The sequence below is a fragment of the Amphiprion ocellaris genome, chromosome 13 (genome assembly GCF_022539595.1).
Source record: "Amphiprion ocellaris isolate individual 3 ecotype Okinawa chromosome 13, ASM2253959v1, whole genome shotgun sequence".
Classification (NCBI taxonomy): domain Eukaryota; kingdom Metazoa; phylum Chordata; class Actinopteri; family Pomacentridae; genus Amphiprion; species Amphiprion ocellaris.
The window spans coordinates 27,554,493-27,576,279 of NC_072778.1; the positions used below are offsets into that span (position 1 = coordinate 27,554,493).

A 21,787-nucleotide genomic window follows, 5' to 3' on the forward strand; every position below is an offset into this window, starting at 1 on the left:
CCTTATGTGTTTCCTGTTGAAACCCTTCAGTACTGCAAACCAGTCAACTAGACTCATGTTGATACCATCAGAATCCCTAAAAAGCCAAACTGCAACCCAAACACCAAAGACCACCAAACAGACTGCTTGGGAGCTTTGGGGCTTGTTAGATTCATTCATTTTCCCAAAATTAGACAGTAGATTAAATGTTTATCAGACTTTAGAAATTACTTTTGAAGTGTAGTGACTGTCTTTAAAAGGAAAACTGCACTACTGATGTCTGTAAAAAAAGAATGTAAGATAGAATCTTAAGTTTGCTTAGACAAGCTACTGGTTATTTCACTACTAACTTTGCTACAATGTAAAAATTTACTTTCTGGGTGTAATAAACAGAGAAATTGTGTGTCTCAATGATTGTGATTGAACACTGATTTAAAAAATCTACAAATCAAACCAAAGACAGGATCGAATCATAGAGTGCTGCATTAAATCACACATTAGAAGATATTGTGTACACAATATAGTGTGATTCTGTTGATGCCCCTGCCAACAACAACATCTTCTTTAGGGTTTTTAAAGACAAAATTGTCTGAACAACGCAGATCTAAGGCAGTGCTTATCAGATGTTTGCTGGGCTGGGACCCAACGAGTGGGCTGGTGAAAGATTAAACTGAATCTCAAAGTGTTCTATTTATTTATTTTGTTTTCTTTCCCCCCAGAAACACTTGATGGGTTTTAACCAGAAAACGTCTAATTCAGTTGTAAGCTGCACGCTGTGTGGTGCTGCCAAAACGTTTGATGCCCCTGTAATGGAAGATAAAGCACAGAAAACATTGTAGACTAGTCAGTTAGTAGCCGCCCCAAATGAGTTATATGAAAAGCTTTACAGGCATGTCACTTTGTCTGTTCTGAGAAAAATCTATGAAAAAAATTAATCTTAAAGGTAGAAACAAGTCATCTGAAAAATATCAGCAATATACAATTTGCACTATATGTATTCAAGGCCAGCAGACTGTAGTAGGATGCTAACCTCAAAGAAATTAGATCTTTTTTCAGCTGTCAAATCATTGTTCTTAGTGTGTAGCAGAAAACCTCGGTTACAGTGATGTCTTTTATGTGTCCTAATCTGACTTCTTTTTTGGATTACTCGGCTTCCAAAATCAATGTAATAGAAAAGAAACTGACCTTTCCTTTCTACGGTGATTGCTGAGCTTCCACACAATGGCTTGCTGTCTGTCTCTTTTTTTCCCCAGTATTGCCATTCCACATCACTCTGCTGTTTCCTCGGGGGCAACAGAGCTAACAACCGCAATACATGACTGCTTTTACTGCAGTAAAATTGGTTGGTATGACTGAAATTGTTCACAGACTATATGTGCACATCTGCACCACTGCTACATTACTCAGCAAAGTACACTGACTTATGGCAAATGAGTCACCGCTGTTGGTTTGTCTGATTTCTTGGGTAGCATGTATTTCTGATAAGCTTGCACTTACGGCTGTAGGGTTCTACTCCACTTCCCAAAGGTCAGCTGTCAATCACAAATATGCGCATTGTTGGGAATTGTTGTAAAATGCATCCAGTGAATTCCTGACAGAAACTCGTGAATGTGAGTTTTTCTTAAAGTTTTTTTTTTTCTCTTTTCAAGGCATGTCTTACAAGGACAGCTGCTCATGTTAACCCTGATCCCTGAAAACTGGCATGCAGAGGAGACAGCAAAACCAACCAGACACCAACACAGCGTCACAACTGTTAAATATAAACTATGTATAGCACACACCAGCAGGAAAACAACAGCCCATAGGCCAAATGCCTCGAGCAAAAATCTTTGCCTTCCCTGATGTAAGCTGAAATGTTATTTTCTTGATTACAAAAAGAAGAGGGGGAGATAAAGAAAGAAGAAAAACACCCATATATGCTCTTCTGACTAACCTGGTGCAGACAGAAATGCAATGTAACATCTAACTCGTTCTACTGTCCAGTACTGTAGTGCAACAAAGAGTATATGTTCATCTGCATTTGAGTCATTATTTTACTAGAAGAATAACAAACATCCCTGTAACTCCAGTACAAAATACCTTAATATGCAGACCTACAACAACCAGTTTTGTGATTCAGGTTCATTCTTAAAGGCATTTATAGAAATGTGAAGACATGCTCTTGCATGTCTGGATAATAAAGTCTAATTCCTTAGCATAGAAATATGAAAAGGAACCCTGTCATGTCTAAAGCTAATTGCAGATCATTGGTATACACCATGCAATAATGGTAGCATGTTCCTGACAAACTACCAAACCGGTTTTCACCCCAGTCACCAGGATGGTCTCTTTTGTAACTGTCTTACCAAAGTTAAATGTTGCAAACCAAACTGACTTGGATACTTAGCAGGGAAAAGGAACCCATTCGAGTTATTATGGAGTTTATTGGTCTAAATTAGACAATGGTGTTGTGCTGTTTATGCCTTTGCTTCTGGGGTATGACATGTTCTTATTCACTTGGCAAAAGGAGCTAATTTACCAGGAAAACACAGATTGATAATATAATTTCTGCAAGTAACAGTGTTTTAGTTTTCCCAGTCAATACACTCATTTAACTGTAAAATAGTATTATTGTAATTCTTTTTGTGAGTTTCTAGTGTGGTTGCACTGTTGTACATGATTATTTATTGTTTGACTTTAACTACCAGGCCATCAACACCACAGTCAACATGAAGCTAAATGTGTGAAAAAGGCTGTGAGTAACATTAATGTAAATGTGACATAATTGTATTTAACATTCCTGAAACCAGCAATAACAGTTTCCATTCCATGGAATTCCATGTCTGAAAAGGGCTGAAGACAATTCTAATGTAGAGGCTCATTTACTCAACATGTTGGGGATTCAAAACACCATTTTGGTCTTTCACTTTTTCTGATACAGGTTTAAGGTACAAAACCAGCAGAAAGTAACACAATGGCATTGTTGCATTCATTTCAGATATATTACATTACTTCAAATACTAGTAAAATTTCCACTACAGAGGTGACCACTTAAATATTGTTGATATTGTTTGTAGGATTCTACACCATCTAGTTCAATAAAGAGTTTCTGAAGATGTAGCTAGCAATCAGGAGTTTATTTAAAATTAATGTGTGCACCATTTATTCCTGTAACATATGCAACAACGAGAAACCAGTGCTTGCAAAAGGTTCTGAGGTACGTATTGAATCTGCACATACCGGCATTGGGGGAATGGATACGCTATCTGGACTGCAGTCTGAATGAAAGTGGCATGTTGGGAATTTGCAACAATAGGCATCAAGGGTTAAAGTGCACTCTAACGGTTTGTTTCATCATTCTTTATACAACAAGAATAGAAAGTGGAGAACTTTCTATTACAGTTTTTCTCAATTGATAAGACACTAAATTCCATTCACTGCACACAGCCACCAACTGACTGCACACATTTCTCAAAAACAGGACTCTGCTGTCCAAATTTTGGACACTATTCATGGTTGCACACAGTTTCCAACACTCTTGTACTCTTTTTGCAAAAGACGGAACATGTTTTTTGCTCATTTAAACACACTTTTTCACTCATAGCAAACATTTTTTTTCAAAACATGAACACTAGGAAGCAGAATTGGGACACTGTTCCAACACTGCTGTCACAATTAAGACACAACAGGTCAAAACTGAAAACACTTTTGCCAATGAACTGCACACTGTAAAACCTGCTGGGAAACAGAATTAGCTGTTCAGAATGCAATCTGTTGTTGAGGTCGGCAGATGGTAAGGATTGTGCATAAAGTAAATGGTTTCAGGTTTATTTTACATGGATGTAAATGTTGTTTGTCACTTCAGTGACATGTCTATACTGGAACAATACAAGCAGTCAGAATTGTTCTGAGAATATTGTCAAAAATCTAATGCATAATTCTGGTTCACAAATGCTAGTAAAATTACAGAAAGTCTACATGACTGACTTTTTCTCTGTTTTGTGTGCGTTTGTTCCAGAGAGTTTTTCAGTTGGATTCTGATGATACACATGAATACATCTGGGACAATGTTAGTTTTCATAGAGGACTATTGATTCGGGAATAGTTCAATATGAACCCTCAAGTTATTGTGGTTTTTCTGCCACCATATTCTCCCTTTCTGAATCCTATAGAAGAATTCTTCTCTACATGGAGGTGGAAGGTATATGAGCAGCAGCCATACATTCAGGAAAATCTCTATCAATCAGTGGTCTTGACATGTGGTGATGTTTCTGTTGATGCATGTCAGGGCTGGATCAGACACACTAGGTCTTTCTTTCCAGAGAAAACATAGCTTGTGATGTTGATGAGGTCCTGTGGTCTGACCAGGCTGAAAGAATTGATGCAGACATGGTGTAAATATTTGCATACTGTATTGTGTACAATACAGTGCTGTATTTTTTGTCTAACATTATTTTTATTTTCTATTGTACAGTCAAGCACTGCAGTGGCCTGTCTGATTCATTTATAGGATACATTTGTGTTTAAGTTGTCATTTTTGAGGACTGTATCATTTTTTTACACTTCATGTGAAAACACAGTGAGAAAAGAGTGTTTAGCATTTAGCAGTGCAGTGTCCTACTTTTGCTTCATGTGTCTTAATTTTGAAAACAAAGTTCAAAATTTAACAATAAAGTGCGCTTTTGACAGAAGTGTGCAGTGCTTTGTGAATTGTGTTCAAATAAAAAACAGTGTGCAGTGTGTTGGGAAATGTGTGCTATTCTTCAGGAACAGTGTCTTATCAATTGAGAAAAACTGTAACTTTCACAGTCAGGAATTCAGTTCAGACCAAAAACAATGGAGGCTACATTTGTTGGGGGTGAGTTGTCAGTATGACTTGAAACTTGTCCGAGTTTGAGTGATGGATCCATAAGTGTGAAGGTTTATTACACAAAACATGCCACAGTGGGTAAAAATACACACAACAAGGACAAGTTATCATGCTGGCAGTCATTTAATATGAGCTCGATAAACACGAGGTAGAAAGTCAAAATGCACAGTAATCTAGTAGGACCATGCACTCGTATGCATTTAGTTTGTCATTGTAGCATTTTAAAGGATGGGACTGTATTGTGTTGCAGTAAACAAGTTTCTGTAACTTTTTTTTTGAAAACCATGCGTTTTCTTGCCTTAGGGCATCTACATGAGGAATATCGGGCACATTTTTCCAGCTTGTGCTCATAAGACAGTACAGAAATGCTTCCGTTTGAATCACTGGGAGGCTCTAGATTGATTTGTTTCCTTTATTACGGCTTCATTCAAATGACAGCATGGAGGAGTCATTTGAGAAGCTACATTACAAAATTGTACCACATGCATAAGAAGAACTGTAAAACAGCCGCATGTTGGTTAATTCATAAAAAACAATGTATACTCATTAATAATTATTATGACTAGAGAAAAATTAAAATGTTAAAAATATGGCTGGGGTTGAATATCCTAAACTGCCATATGCTGCAGCACCAGTGAACTGGCTCCTCTGTGCTACGCTACGCTGCAGAATCTGAGAATTGGCCATTGGCCCACAAGCCACACTTACTGGCTCACAGCTTCACTGCACAGCGGCTCCTTTCTTTTCCCTTACCCCCTCTCTCTGTCTTATATCATTACCGCCGTGTACCGGGGAACGATAATGATATGTACATCTATTCAACCTGGGTGACATGCCTCGTAGGGAGCCGCCGAGCAGACAATCCCCCTCTCTCCTCGCTCAAACTCTTTCCCCTTTTCTTTTTCATCCCCATCTTGTCCCTCAGCAGACATGGGGCATTTCTTATTTGTCCCCTAACCTGCTATGTTTTCTCTCACAATTATTTATAAATAGGGTGCTACTTAACATATCAAAAGATACTGAGGCAGGGAGAGGGAGGGAGAGAGAGAGGGAGAGAGAGAGGGAAGAAACAAAAAAAGATGTTTGGAAAATGAAGAGAGGGAGAAGACAAACAGAGAGTTTATGGAGTCAACTCAGGTGTCTAACACTGCCACTCAACCTGTGTGTGTTGATATAATGGATTGCTGTGGTGCTCAGCGGTGACTCACTGCTTAGGGCTGTAACAGTTTAAGATTTCACCACTGACTGATGGCATTTTATGTTATCAGGGATATGGTGTATATTTGGCTGCATTATTTTAACACTTTTACTGAGCTGCAGCAGCCACATGCTTGTTCAAAGGGAATCAACAGGAATCTTTGGATTTTTTTGGTCCCTTTCTCTGGTTTTATAGTGTTCGACTTTATGTGAAGTGCTTTGAGATGGCTTTGGACATGATGTTGAATTGAGTTGAAAATGCATTATCTGAAGCCCTTATTTCTGCCTGTATACCTCAGTTATCACTATCCAGGCTTGAGTCCACCAGTGTTGCCCTCTGAAGTCTGGTTGTAATACATTCGTTTGTTAAAAAAAAGGGAAAAAAAGGTCTCATTATGGTAATGCAGTCTGCCATATGAGAGCCATTTGACTGATAACAAGACACTGAGACTGAATGGATGGAATCCTTTAGGTGGGAGTGTTAAGCTGTTCCGTTTCTAAATAAATCAGCTGCAACATGATGACTGTATGAACTATTCATAAAGTCGGTCTGACATTTGATCTCATGGTCACTTAGAGTCAGCTAATGTATGTAAACTTGCCACCGTAGGACCAGTGGTTACATAACACACAACGAAGGTGCTCTCCAGTACTTTAAATAAATCACACGACACCACAGGATACGAGAGTGGTATCAATTTTACTCCCGACAGGAAAGAGAAAAAGCGTGCTGACCTAAATTCTTTCAAACCAGTGAAGCACTGTAAAGATTCATTGTTGCCACGGTTAACTGCAGTTTAACATCAGGAACCTCATACAGGGATTTTGAATAGAAATGAAACCGAGGCTATCGAATATTACCTTTGTGGCACAAGATGTTGGAATTTTTACATAATCATCCACATGCAGGTGGTAGATGCAAATTTCAGGCCCTTCTTTCTGACTGATCCAACAAAAGTGCCGCATATTAGCAGGGTTTCCTGAAAAGCAGACCTTAACCAGACGGTGACCCACTACCAGAGTACGGTGAACAAAGCCTCTGTGTGTTCATGTGGAAACTGGGGCTTGGACTGAGCGTTAGCTGAGCGGCAGGCAGAGCCCACCGGGACTCCGAGGTGCATCTGAGCCCAATTAACCTCTGTCCATATCTTTGTGTGTCTCGGTGGACGCGGGAGACGAGCTCTGGACTGAACCTTGACAGGCTCACACGGTGAGGACAGAACCCTGAAACGGATGCTTTCTTTCTTTTTTTTTTGGCACCAGTTATGTGTATTTCTATTCCTTCGGTCTCTAGAACTCCAAAGACTCCCCGTGAATGTCTCTCTGAGTCTTTATCTGCATATTTCCACACGCTCTGTACACCTCAGCTGTTTGTAATAAATAGGGGAGTACCTCACGCCACGATGCATGCTGCTAAATAAATAAAGAGCTATCAAACAATGCAGATTTATGTAAAACTAGCCGGGGTTGTAAGCATTTATTTTCCTTTCATCGCTGGTGGAGAGAGTAATGGGCTGCACACTCTGCTCAGAACAGGGTGTCACTATCAGTGTTAAAGCTGTCCCACAGTGCTGATAACATGCAATAACTCTGACTGCTTTATTACACCCAGCATAAGTGTCACACGTTATTTGGCTCACCCAGAAAGCTGTTTGTCAAAATATTTTTTAGTGATTATAGCGTGTCAGGATGCTGTGAATATGTAATCTTATTTATAAGGTTTGGGTTACGTAGTCTGCAGAGTGGTTGAATATCTAATCTTAGTCACTTGATTCTTCAGTACAAACTACAGCAGCCAATTTAAATGCTGTCAAATATTTCCTCAGTCTTTAGTCCTGTTTTAAGTGATGTGACAAAAGAAAAAAAATGACATTTTAACCTCTCTGTGGCCTTAAATCAAACATTGATCTGTGTCAACAAGACCTCAGTTTTGATCCACAAGTCTCTTAAATGACTGGTTCTACATCTTGTTAGCTTTAAAAGAACACAATCTACCTTCTGGAAGCTAATCTAAACCCCTCATTGTGCTTTGCCTGCCCCAGTAGGTCATTTTGGTTGAGTTCAAGTGGTTTCATTTCACATTAATGTGTCTTTTGTGGCTCTACGAGTCAAACTAACTTTGTTTGCTCCACCTCCATTGTAAAGATTCAGGGAGATGAAAACAAGGTCATCTCAGCAGCTTTCCACAAAACATGAGGTTCACAAGAATTCAGTTGTTAATAGTGTTTCTCTCTCTCTAATAACATCAAAAATCTAAGATTCCAAACACACATTCATACCTAGGTACCTTTTAATTAGATTCTAAGTAGTCCTTAAACAGGTTTCTATTTTTTCTCTTTTTAGAATGTTTTCTTGTAAGATGTTGTCTTTTATTTATTTTAGTTTAGGGCCATATTTTCATTTCTTTAAATGTGGTATTCTAATGGTTGTAGTAAATAATTTAAAGTTCTCCAGTGGTGTTTCATTTTTTAACAGTGAAAGTATTTTTGTTGCTGGTAAAATAAGAACCTCACTCTACTGAAGTGAATAACATAATTTAATCAACATATTTTTCCTAGTTTACTTATTTAAAGTATATGAGCTTTGCAAATTTATGTTAAAATGTTAAATTTTTAGACTATTTTGTAACTATAAAAGCACAAGTTCTTACAGCTTCAGACATATTGGCTTAAAATGAGTCAGTTGAAGTCAGTTTACTTGAATTAAATTTTTGATATTGATAGAACACCAATTCACAACATATGTTATCTTGCAACAGATAAGACGGAGAAACCCAACAAATCTAAAGTAAATCAAGCATCTGCAACAGCAATGCCAAAACAATAGGTTAAATGAATGAAAAGCTGAGACTCTTGTTTGATGTAGACTGAGAAAACAGACAGGATGAAGGCTTGCTATGTGTCTTTGTCACGTTTAACTACATTCTGGTTGTTCATTTTGATGATAATCAAACCAGGTCTAACCATGACAAAAATTAGCTCTGAATTCAGTCTGTAAACTTGTAGATGTATCATTTATCACAGATTGTTTTTGTACTAACTCTGGTCAAAAATGACTTCAACAGTGTGTGACTGTAAGCTCTCAGTGTTATGAAAAAAGAAACTCTTTAAACTTAGAAAACATAAAAGGAAAATCTGTCTGCAATGATTTTCTGTGTCAGTAGTTGATCACTTTGCATTTAAGTTTATTGAACATGCTTTCTTAAGTTCAGTTGAGCTAGTGTTACACTTTCACAACTCATAAGATCAACTAATCAATCAACCAAAGTGCAGTTAATTTGCATTTTTCTGGCAGCACTGAAACTTATGTTTCTAAGCTGATTAATCTTAAAATGACTCACTGTGTGTGGAAGTTTACAGCTCAGAGGATAAAGCATAAAAGGATTGCAAATTGTTATTTTACATCCATTAACTAAAGAACACAAGAACTTTCTCACTTTGTAATGAATTACAAATTAAGATTCAAAGCTTAATTTGTTGGCACAGCTTTGTTGCTTTCAATGTTCAGAAAATCGAGAGCTAACAACTTGTGCTTGTTATTGCTAAGATAATTTAAGTTGCAGGTTTTTTTTTTGTTTTTTTTTTTTTTACATAATAACCACAACATTAGCCACTATTTAGTTCTAAATTGCAATTCTACATAAGTTGGTACAAATTATAAGGGAAATGGAATAAGTGTTAGAATAAGAGTCAATTTTAAGTTTTGGATTTAGTAGATAAGTGGATAGTACATAAATTGTCATAATTAGTTTGCTAGAACGAAGCAAAGAGTGTCTGTAACATGTACGCCATCATCCACTTTAATTTTTAATTGTGGTCTTCCTCAGTGTATTCCATATTTTTGAAGAAGTTTCTGTATCTCTTTAATCATTTGTATCGACACATAAGCACATTGAGAGCATTGACATTACCATTAAAAACTGCAAAATCAACATTTGGAATCCATTCTAGGACTTCATTCTCCTTAATTTGTAAAGCGATAACAAGAAAACAGGAAACACTTGAATGAGAAGTTGCTCATCAGCCAATTGTCTAAAAACTGAAGGGTTTTGAACCTATGGCAATAGAGGAACTGTGCAAAACAAACAAAAAAAGCTGCAATTCCTAAACAGTTAATGCAATATTTTTGTTAAACCTCTTGAATTGAAGCTGAAAGTCTACACTTCAGTCTCATCTTCATTACTAAATTTCAGATCAACTATGATACATAAATAGACAAATTTACAAAAACAATGTCCAAATACTTTTTGGACCTGACTTTATGCCACAGAATATTCCAGCTTCATGCTACTATACAGCAGTACATAAAGATTTTACATGCACACACATTAATTAATAGTTCAAATTAATAATGCAATTTCTACCCAATCTATTAAACATTTTTTTTCATTACAGATGGGGAAACATACAAATTTATTGCTATCTGGGCAGAATTCACAGCCTATGGAGTGTTTAAGATTAGTACCATTTTTATCAGCTGCAACATAAAGTGATGTTGACATTAACGCATCAGTAATTATATCATCATATGGGCCATTCTGTATAATGACTACTTTTACTGTGGGTGCTTTAAATGTCTTTAGGTGTAATGGATTCATAACAGTGGATTCTTCATTGCAATACTGCTAGTTTTACTTCAGTAACAGATCTGAATACTCCTCTCACCACTGTGAGTCAGGGTAGTACTATAAACTCTCCTTCCAATCTAAGTGGATCTCTCTACTCGTACTATCTGCTGCCACCAGTGTCAAATTTACAGCTCGAAGCAGTAAAAAACCTGGTGATCCCAGCGCTGCTTTATGCTCAGCCCCATTTTTACTGCTTACATTAGACTTTCATAAAGTGCAGACCAGGTCCCAGAATGAAAGACTGCAGGCCTCCCTTTGTGCTCACATGACGTGTCTTGAATTGAGACTAGATTTAGAGCAGTGTAACAGATTGTCGAGGAAGTCTTTGTCCCAGTGTGTCCCTCATTTTTCCATTACTGTATTACACATCATTACAATACAGGGATTTAAATTTAGCCCTAACAAGTTACTGTCTGAGTTTCCTTTGGAGTAAATCATATTTAGAAATATTAATTCTATTATGAGGAACCTTTAAAATAAATCACTCCATTTTTTCCCGCTCTAAGAATATTAATAAAGATGTTTAAAAAGGAGAAAGTTAAACTTCCATAGACCTGTTGTGGAAAAAAGCTATTATCAGATTTGCATCATGATTAGTTTTGCATCAGTGCTGCTGCTGGCAAGCTCCAGGACAACAGGTGTGGGATACAAACAGGCCACAGCCATTGATCAGTGAGTGTGGCAATGTGCCACCAGCTCAAAAAAAGCAAAAAGAGAATCCATGGAACATTATTAAAATGAGTAAACACGGAGAACAAACCTCACCTGAGCAGCATTACCTGCCTGCACATCTTATGAATGGAATGCAGTTGCTTTTCTGTCCAGATGAGGGCGACACATCAAACACTAAATTCTGCAGTAAAGGAAACATCCCCAGCAGCCATGGTACAGTCAGTGGCTGTGAGGGACAAAACAAGAGCAAACGAAGGGGTCCGACGCATGAATTCCTTTTAAAAGATGCATTAAAATGCTTTATTTTAATCCAAAAAATGGGATTAGGGCACGTGAGATTGAAGGTTTTTCCAGTGTTTGGACACAGGAAGCAGCGTCTCGGCCACATGGCCAGACTACCAACGACAGCTGAGACGGAAGCAGGGGCTTTGCCAACTGTCTGGCTCGTTCTCTGGTAGGACTGCTTCCCTCAGGCCACTCACAGCCAGTGCAGGAACATGTCCAACACTGTCAAATATCAGCACACTCTAACACACACTTGCAGCCTCTCATATTAAGCCGCACTCACAATGAGGAGCAACAATTGATTTGCTCTCTTCATGCCGGTGGCTACTTTAGGGTGCTGCTTGTCAGCCACACCCCAGTTTGCACACATTACTATGAGTCAGTCAATCAGTCAAGAGAGTGGGGGTTTTGTTGACCAATCCTAAGAAATAGGAATGAGAGATAAATTTTAAATGCATCACAAATGCATTTAAAATTCACTATTCAGACATTAAAAATGTCCTTTATGTGTAAAGTCTTTTGTACGATGGATTATTGTCCGTCACAATATGTCTGTCAAACATGAAAGACACTTTTAGCTAAAGATGATGCATTACATTCAATTATGCTCTTTTCAAAAAAGCAAATATCACCTTTTAATGTAAAAATTAAAAGAAAATAGACCTTTACAGTAAATCACATACTGATCATATATTACACTTACATTTTGGTATTTTTTGTCCTGTTTCTTTGCACTTCTGTTTAGATGCTAAAGTGCATTGAACAGACTTGTGTGTACAATGACAGCAGAGTTAAATGTAATCTAAATATATAAAATAAATCACAGAATACAGTGGAGTGATGCTGAATAAGCACAAAGCCTGCATAAGCATTTGAAACAAGTGTATTACGTTTCAACACATATACAGAACAGTTTCTTTCATGTTGTGATTATGCACTCGAAGGGTAAAATAGCAGCAGTTCATTAAGAGTCAGAAGTATATTTTGAGCTCTGAACATTATCTGGGTGAAAACTCCAGAGGAGGGCACTTCGAAGATGTTGAATTGGGATTGTTTTAGAAATTTAATTTCCGTTTGGTATATAAATGCATACCATAATTAGACATTTTAACAGTGGAGCACCATTGAAAAATAAGTAAATTTTACTCTTAGGATTGGTGTGTGTGAGTGTGTGTGAATGAGACACACATTCCAAAGCACTTTTGAGAACCTAGTTAAGGTTTAAAAGTACTACATAAGTGTAGACTGTGGACGTTGTTATTTGGTACACTGTAAATATTAGCTTAACTACAATGAATTCTGAAACTAGAACTTCAAATTAGTGTTTTTGTCTCATTTGGGGATCAGTATGGGAGAATGAATGCAAGAAATAAGTAAGTTTTTAATATTCAATAGCAAAAAAGGATATACATGATCTAGAATGGAAATTAAATTGCCAAAGACATTTCGATTTCCAGATTTTAAGCACAAAGATAACCAAATCATGGCAATAATCAATATTTGGATTGTATTGTCAAATGTTGGAAATAATACCATGTATTTTTCTGGTGCTTCATCATCACCACCATCATCATCACCACTAAAGTTAATCAAATCCAGCCATGCTGCGGAGCTGGGCGGCTGAAATCCATACTTCCCGTCTTCCCTTTCTGCAGCCCTGCTCGATCTGTGCGTCACTTGGCTCCACCACCTGTTGCAAGAGGAAACCAGAGGTGAGGCTTCCGGTGAGGCCGAACACTGTCAGGTTTCAGGTGCGACTCCCTTTTCTCCCGAGGGTGTCAGCTGTACGGACAGGAGCGCGGGCACTGCGCCACGGTGCCACTGCGCTCAGCCAAGGACGCATATCACACACGGATGGATATATAGGCAGAATTAATAACTTCACGTGCAGCTCGCCACAAAACTGAGCAGATCTTACATCGCGTTGGAGATGGACAGTGTTTGAAGTCGGAGTGCTGCCGTAGCCTACTTTAGGGCGCTCACCTCCACCTCCTCTCCTCCTCCTCTCCTGCGCTCCATCCATCTGCTCTCTCCGCTCCGATCTCGTCTCTCCTGTAAAAAAAACAAAAAACAAAAAAGACACACAAAGTCTGAACGCAAACGATTTTTGATTGACTGATTGCCCACCTCCTTCTCCGTTTTTCCCCTCCTTGCAGCGCGTCTGACTGCAGCACTCTTGAATAATAACCCCCTCTCCTTCTGCTCCTTCTTCTCTCTCCTCTCTCTCTCTTCTATTTAAAATGCCGCTCACAGGCGCGCTCCCGTGGCCGGTTTTAAGCACACAAACACACTAAGACACACACACTCTCTATCTCCTTCCTATCCTCTCTCTCTCTCTCTCTCTCCAGTCGCGGACGCGGTGGGTTCGTGTCGCGCAAGTCAAACCCAATGCGACTATTTTGGCAGGTAAAGTCCACCCGAACACTCCCTTCCTTCCTTTTCATCAGCTTTGATCCTGATCTCTCTGGAGGTTACGCCAAGAGGAGAAGCAATAAAACAGGTGAGAGCCTCCCTGTATTAAAATTTAATCTAAAAACAAGGAATAATTAAGAGATCATGATACACAATGAAGTGCAGCCATTATAGTGTGCGCACTGGAAGCGTTTCAAGGTCTGAAGTATTTTTTTCTTTTTCTTGTATGTGAGAGACCCCCCTCCTTTCCTTCTCTCTCTCTCTCTCTCCCTCTCCTCCCTCTCCTCCCTCTCTCTCTCTCTCCTCCCTCCCTCCCCCTTCTCTCTCTCCCTTCCTCTCTCCACATCTCTGCATTCTCCTCTTTTAGTCGTGTGGGAAGCTCAGTGAATGCGGCTGCAGAAGGAGCCAGCATACTTATGCGCCTGACACGGATACTGTTCTGTCTTTACAGGAGGGGGGGAACACAAGCTCGCTCTCCTCCTCATCAACTCCCCTCCGTTTTCCTCGACCTGGATATTCTTTTCGAAAGGTGGGACGCACTGAAAATCCCCACATCTTGCTCATCAAGTTTATTTTGATATTTTTTCCTCTCTGGGCCGATGGAAGCGGGAGAGAGCGCGGACTTTCTAGCTCCTCACTTGCACCACAGCGGACTAAAGGCTGAATAACTGCATTATTCATTTTTACGCACCGGTTTCTGTTGTCCTGACTCTTGTTTCTCTGTGCTTTTTTCTTTTTTTCCCCCCTTTTTTCAAGGAGCTTGAATATCCCCCCCCCCCTTTTTTTTTGTTTTTTTGTAAATTTCCTCCGGTTGGATGAGACTGAAATAATCTCTCCTGCTTTCGTCTGCAAACAAACACAAGAGAAATGAACTGTTTTTGCACAATGAATGGATTTATGGTGCCTGGATGGAGACTGATACACCGATGCAAGTAACCTGATGGGAGCGTTTTGGCTGATTTTGCCCTCTGAAGCGTTTATCCCGGTGCGCAACTTCGCTTGAAACAAACCAGTATTTATTCATTGGATCGTGGGGGGTTGCTGAGCCGAGCTGAAGCGAGACGCACAGTGCTGGCCATCCTTCTCTCCCTCTCCCCCATTTTCTCCACTCCTCTTCCACATCCAGTCCCCCCCCCCCCCCCCCCACCCCACTCTGATTAAAAAAAGAAAAAAAAAAAGACAACAAGAATGACGGACTTATTTGACCGCATCACCGTCCGCCTTGTGCGTTTTTTCACGCCTTGGAGTCACCGGACGCGCCGTCAAGATCTCTAAAAAGCCTCTCCCTTTCTCTCCCCTCTCTCTTTCTTTCTGTCATCCTCCATCTCTCTCTCTCTCTCTCTCTCTCGCTCTCCCTCTCTGTCTCTCTCTATTTCTATCTCTCCTGCAACCAAATGAATGCTCTCCCATGGAGGTAGTACAACCACCGTGGGGACCGAACGACCAGAGGGGTGATTTTTCCAAGCAAGAGGAGCCCGTCAGCAAGAGACGCATCGGGTGAAATCGGACGCTCCCCCCCACCCCAACCCCCTCCCCTTCCTCACCCCTCCACGCCCCCCAACCCCCCTCCAAACCCCTCTCCTTCCTCTGTCCCCCCCCACCACCACCACCACCACCACACTTCCAGTTTGCTTGGCTCCGGTTGATCCACAGAAGCCTACATGGAGATATAAAGTGGGGGGGCTGGAGAAACCTTGTTGCGCCCCCGATAACTGTCTACTTCAGCCGGGAGGACTGTTTGCGCACGTCTCCATCCATGTCTCACCAATGCTGCCCCGCGTCTCCAGAGGGAGCCGCATTCATTACCACCACAGCTTTTGGTAAGTCCAATTTATTTAGATCTCATCATTAAAAACAACTCTTTTTGTGCGTTTATAGTCCTCACACATTTTAGTTTCATGCCAGATGTGGGAAAAGAACTGTTTATTCATGTGGTAAATGGGTCCTGCTTAAAAACCCTCTCAATATGTCAGCAAAGGGCACAGTCCCAATTCTTCCCCTTGCTCTCACAGTTGCTAAAAAACCTGAATGTGCTTCAAATGAGACCGTCATGATTTTATATATGTTTTTTAAAGCAGAGAACTGCAGCCATTTGATTAAATATGCCGAGAGAGGAAGAACATAATCGTGCTGCTGTCTTTGACATTTTCTAGATGATGCTTCATGCTTTTTTGGATATCAGAGTAAGATGCATAGATGTGCTGCAGTTCAGGGTTTTGAGTAATTTCTAGAGCATGTGATACTTTTTTCCCAGCACTGAATAATCTGCATCAAACATTTGTATTGTCCAGTCATTAGGGAGAGTCCTTGTGTTATTGCCAAAGCTGCTCATTCCAATCGCTCTAATGAAAAAGTGCAATAATTAGAAATATGTGTCATCAGCATAGCAATCTGCATATTCTTTTAAGCAGTAAAAAATAATAGACCTAATGTCTCTTCATTGATTTTAAAAATGTGCCAGAATGGATTGAATGTTGGAACTGCAGAATAATCAATCTCAAATATGCATTTTGATGGTTTGCTTTCTGTGTGTGTGTGTGTGTGTGTGTGTGTGTGTGTGTGTGTGTGTGTGTGTGTGCATACGTCTCTGGTCTTGTTTGCACATATGTACGCCTGGGTATGCGAATGTTTGTGCATGCACCTGTCTCTCTTTTTTTCTCTCCAAAGGTTACTAAATGGTTTTCTGGGGGAGGATTTCTAACCGGCGAGATGCTGCTCGTACTCGTGCTGGCAGCCTTTTCTTCCTCCATCTCCGGCTCCCTCTCCTCCTCCCTCTCCTCCCCTTCCATGTCGGACGGACCCCCGATGGCAGATCCGTCCGCCTCGGACTTGATGGCCGAGACCTGCATCGCCTGCTCCTGCATGTCGGTGGAAAACGTGCTGTATGTCAACTGCGAGAAGATCACAGTCTATCGACCCACGCAGCTCATCCCTCCGGCCTCGTCTTTATACCACCTGAACTTTCAGAACAACTTCTTAATCATACTCTACCCAAACTCATTCCTCAACTTCACCCACGCTGTGTCACTGCAGCTAGGGAACAATAAACTGCAGAACATTGAAGGTGGAGCGTTCATGGGGATGAGTGCATTGAAGCAGCTGCACCTGAACAATAATGAGTTAAAGGTGCTGCGAGCTGACACTTTCCAAGGAATAGAAAACTTGGAATACCTTCAGGCTGACTACAACTTAATAAAATACATTGAAAAGGGAGCATTTAACAAACTGCACAAGCTAAAAGTGCTGATCCTGAATGATAATCTCATACAGGCACTTCCTGACAACATATTTCGCTTTGCCTCACTGACACATCTGGATATAAGGGGGAACCGGATCCAGAAACTTCCTTATTTGGGGGTTCTGGAGCATATCGGGCGCATTGTAGAGCTGCAGCTGGATGACAACCCCTGGAACTGTACCTGTGATTTAGCACCTCTCAAGGCATGGCTTGAAAACATGCCCTATAACATTTTTATCGGCGAGGCCATATGTGAAACACCAAGTGACTTGTACGGGAGGCTCCTGAAAGAAACCAACAAACAGGAGCTTTGTCCGATGGGAACGGGAAGTGAATTCGATGTTAGAATGCCGCCACCTGATAATGGACAGTTTCCCTCTAAAATGTCTCCAACCACTGTGGCTCCCATAGCCACAAAATCGCCAAAAACCACTGACTCATCCAAGATTTATGGTAATGGTATTGTGGCTGGTTTACCACCCTTCGGAAGAAATACCCAGATTGTTTCCTTTCAGACTCGGACCCCTCCGTTACTGTGTCCACAGCCATGCAGCTGTAAAGCCCACCCCTCTGACTTTGGCATTAGTGTCAGCTGTCAGGAGAGGAATATTAAAAATTTAGCTGATCTCATTCCCAAACCCCCAAATGCCAAGAAACTTCACCTGAGTGGGAATTACATCCGTGATATCAGTCCGATTGACTTCCAGGGGTTTGAAGGCTTAGATTTGCTACATCTTGGCAGCAATCAGATTGTCACAGTGCAGAAAGGTGTGTTTGCTAACCTCACTAATCTGAGAAGACTGTATTTGAACGGAAACCAGCTGGAACAGTTACACCCAGAGATGTTTTTGGGCCTCACAAACCTACAGTACCTATATTTGGAATACAATGCCATAAAAGAAATCTTAGCAGGCACCTTTGACTCTATGCCGAACCTACAGCTCCTGTATCTCAACAACAATGTTCTGCGGAGTCTCCCCGCCTACGTCTTTGCGGGTGTCTCTTTAGCCAGATTGAATCTGAAAAACAACCACTTCATGACCCTGCCAGTGAGTGGTGTCTTGGACCAGCTGCGGTCATTGACCCAAATAGACCTGGAAGGGAACCCGTGGGAGTGTTCCTGCGATCTGGTCGCCCTCAAACTCTGGCTACAGAAACTAAGTGATGGAGTGGCTGCCAAAGAGGTGAAATGTGCCTCCCCTGTGCAGTTCTCCAACATTGAGCTGCGCCTCTTAAAAAATGAGATCCTCTGTCCTAAGCTTGCGAGGCCGCCATTTATTCAAACTAGCGCCACCCCCATTTTGACCTCAGTGTCACCTGCCGGAGTTGGCAAAGCACCACCGGGAGGGCCAGTGCCTCTCTCGATTATGATCCTCAGCATCCTCGTAGTGCTTATCCTTACAGTGTTTGTGGCCTTCTGCCTTTTAGTGTTCGTCCTGAGGCGAAATAAGAAACCAGTGGGCCGGCAGGAGGGGCTTGGAAATCAGGAGTGCGGCTCCATGTCGCTGCAGCTCCGGCGCCACAGCCACAAATCTGGCAAGAAAGGCTCCATCCCAGGGGACGACTTGGGAGGCGAGACGTTCATCCCTCAGACCATCGAGCACATTGGCAAGAGCCACACCTGTGGGATCGGACGCTCCTCGGACATGGACGCCGGCTTCAAGTTTGCAGACTCGCAGAGGCAGAAGATCATCCTCCGGAACAGCGCTGACAAGGATAAAGACTCGCTTTCCACCCTGGAGCGAAACAAACGCCTAAGCACCATTGACGAACTCGAGGAGTTCCTCCCCCACCGAGAACCCAGCATGTTCATCCACAACTTCCTGGACAGCAAAAGAGATTTCAACAGTATAGGGATGGGCGGGTATGAAATCCGCTACCCGGAGAAAACACTGGATAAAAAGATGAAGAAGTCGTCCCTGATAGGTGGGAACCACAGTAAGATCGTGGTGGAGCAGAGAAAAAGTGAGTATTACGAGTTGAAAGCCAAGCTCCAAGGAACGCCTGATTACCTGCAGGTGCTCGAGGAGCAGACTGCACTGAGTAAGATGTAGGGATTGTTTTGTTTGATTTTGTGCATTGATTACACACATACACATGGAGGTCAGACACACATACAGGCAGACGGACAGCCAAACACATCTGCCTTTCTCTGGTTCCTTGTGTCCCTCTAGAAACACAAACACACTAACATACATCGCTCTGATCTCGCCCTCTGTCTTCATCTCTCTGCGACCACACAAACACACACACAAAGCAAAAAAAAAGTGCCTTCTGGAAAATCCTTAATGACCAATGCAGAGATGGACAAAATGGCTCCAACTACAAAGCTATTAGTAGAATCAGCGTGGATGTATTTCACAGTAAAAGACCTTTTGGATTATCCATGCCACCATATGTACGAATCCCGCAAACATACCACAGGACACCCTAAAAAACAACCAGACAGTCATAGTGTTTTTGCTGCTATTGAAATGGGTACTTATCTTTTTTTTGTTGTTGTTGTTCTTGTTGTTATTTTTCTCCTCTTTTTTTTTTCCCAACCAAATCAAAGGGTCTTGAAAACAGTGCTTGAGAAAATACCTCGCCGGCTTCAGCCCCTGTTTTCATTAAAAAATGAGAAAAAAGAACAAGGAGGGAGCGTTTGGTTGTTGTTCTTTTGCTCTGGAAAGTATCCAAAATTGCTACTTCTGGGATGAGATTAACAGAATCAGTGACTCAATGGATGCTACTCATTTTTTTTTTTTTATTATATATTTTTTTTTAATTGTGGGAATGTCTGTTTGTTCTTGCGGATGCTCTCTGGAGTCGGCTGCAGACTCTCTGCCATCTTGTCTGGATTACACACCAGTAGCAGTACACCTGCTTTTTGCCGGGAGGCTAAACAGCTCCTGTTTTTCCATTCATGGGAATTAGCGGCACTGCGAAACTCTTTTGGGGAATGATTTCATGACTTGTTTTCTTTGTGTAAAGAGCCATGTTAAATATAGTGTCTTCTGAATGGAGTTGTGTTTCTCTTTAAAATTGCTACTTACAGTAACTGTATGTTTTGGGTGAAATCTAACGGCACATACACTGTCAGAGGACGTTGTTTCTGAAAAATGAAAAAAAAAACATCAAAAAAACCCCAAGAATAAAAAAAAAAAAAAAAGAAAAAAAAATTACAAAGCTGCTTGCCATGTAAGCGTAACCTGGAATTTATTTTGTAAGTCTTACATTATTTGTATCTGTGGGACTGGTTTGTAAATTACAAGGAAAGACAAACATCTACACAGGAACACACACTCATACTGCATCATCATCAAGAGACTACAAGCCAGAATTGTCAAACGAACCGCTAATATAATTCAATCGGTGATTCACCTCCCCTTGTCAGCTCTGAATTCGTAGTAAAAAGAAATTTAACAATATAGTTAATTTATTTTTCTATGCAGGATTATTTAAAGAGTTACTGGTATTATTTAAAAAAAAAAAAAAATACACAAAGAGCGGAATGGACTTGATAGGACGATGCATCAGAGCTAATTCAGGCCACCAGAAGTGACTGTGGAGTCGATTCAAGGGGTTTCTGTTTCTCTCAGTTTGCTGAGGAACTTGACCGGCCCCACGAAGGGTTGTGAAATGTGATCTGTGATGTTTCCTTTTTATTGTGTCGCACGACGAGCTGAGGCCTGATAGAGTCTGTGAAGTTTCAAGCAGTTTCCTTATTCTTATATCTCCCACAGTATCTTGTAAAAGGTTTCTTATTAACATTATGCAACCAAAATAAATGTGCATTAAACTCGATATGCTTCTGGGAAATTGTTGGGATTTGGGAAAAGCAGGCATTTCAGAGGGGCAGGGAACAAATTGAGGCTCTAAATTGTTAGATCAGGACAGAATCGTATCGTAAAACACCATGTGCAATATTAGTACAAATGCTCAGTCATGATGGCTTCAAATAATTTTGTTTAATTTATTTAGTTTGAGGTTATATTGTCAAGACAGGTTCTATTTCAAAATTCTTTTATCAACTTAACTCTATCCGGTCCTTATTTAAAAAAGTATTGTTAAGTTAAAATTATGAGTGTTTATTGACATTACAAATGAATAGAATGTATCTTGGAAAGTATAATAAATACAATTTTCTATCGGTCATAAATCTCCTGTATATTGGTTAATTTTCTCTTGTATAATCATGTTGAAATCAAGGTATTAAAATCAGCACCTATTTGCACCGTGTCCCCCTATTTCTTTGAGTTCACCTCCTCTGAGCTCTTCTAGGCTGCTTTACCTCGAAGCTGCCAACTCCTCCGTATCCCCGCTTTGAGTCTCTTTTTTTTTTTCCTTTCGCAGAACAAGTTGGATTGTCTGACAGCTCTGTGTTGGACAGACTACAGCTTAAGCGACAGAATGTTGTACTTGTTTTGTTCTTGTACAAACACTGGCTGCCCTTCAAGCATAATATATGACTGCTTAGTCTGTTTGGTTGGAGGAAAACAGGCTGTGGGAGCTGGGAAACTGTTGCTTGTTACACTTAAGGACATGA

At 40.6% G+C, this 21,787-nt stretch overlaps 1 protein-coding gene and 1 long non-coding RNA gene across 2 annotated transcripts; one reads left to right on the forward strand and one right to left on the reverse strand.

The window, feature by feature from the left end:
- Positions 1-12,977: 12,977 nt before the first annotated feature.
- Positions 12,978-13,930, reverse strand: LOC129350375 (uncharacterized). The gene is made up of 2 exons (XR_008603753.1): positions 13,593-13,930; positions 12,978-13,299 (listed from the first exon to the last, which is right to left on the reverse strand). It is a non-coding gene; the product is annotated as an uncharacterized LOC129350375 (long non-coding RNA).
- Positions 13,931-13,984: 54 nt separating this feature from the next.
- On the forward strand, positions 13,985-21,475 carry slitrk4 (SLIT and NTRK-like family, member 4). The gene is made up of 3 exons (XM_023280343.3): positions 13,985-14,109; positions 14,389-15,841; positions 16,689-21,475. The coding sequence occupies exon 3, from the start codon at positions 16,731-16,733 to the stop codon at positions 19,311-19,313; it is 2,583 nt and encodes an 860-aa protein (XP_023136111.1). The 5' UTR covers positions 13,985-14,109; positions 14,389-15,841; positions 16,689-16,730; the 3' UTR covers positions 19,314-21,475.
- The last annotated feature ends 312 nt before the right edge of the window (positions 21,476-21,787 follow it).

Bases quoted from the DNA above. Each gene is read 5' to 3' on its own strand.
- slitrk4 (XM_023280343.3), top strand. From the start codon at position 16,731: ATGCTGCTCGTACTCGTGCTGGCAGCCTTTTCTTCCTCCATCTCCGGC.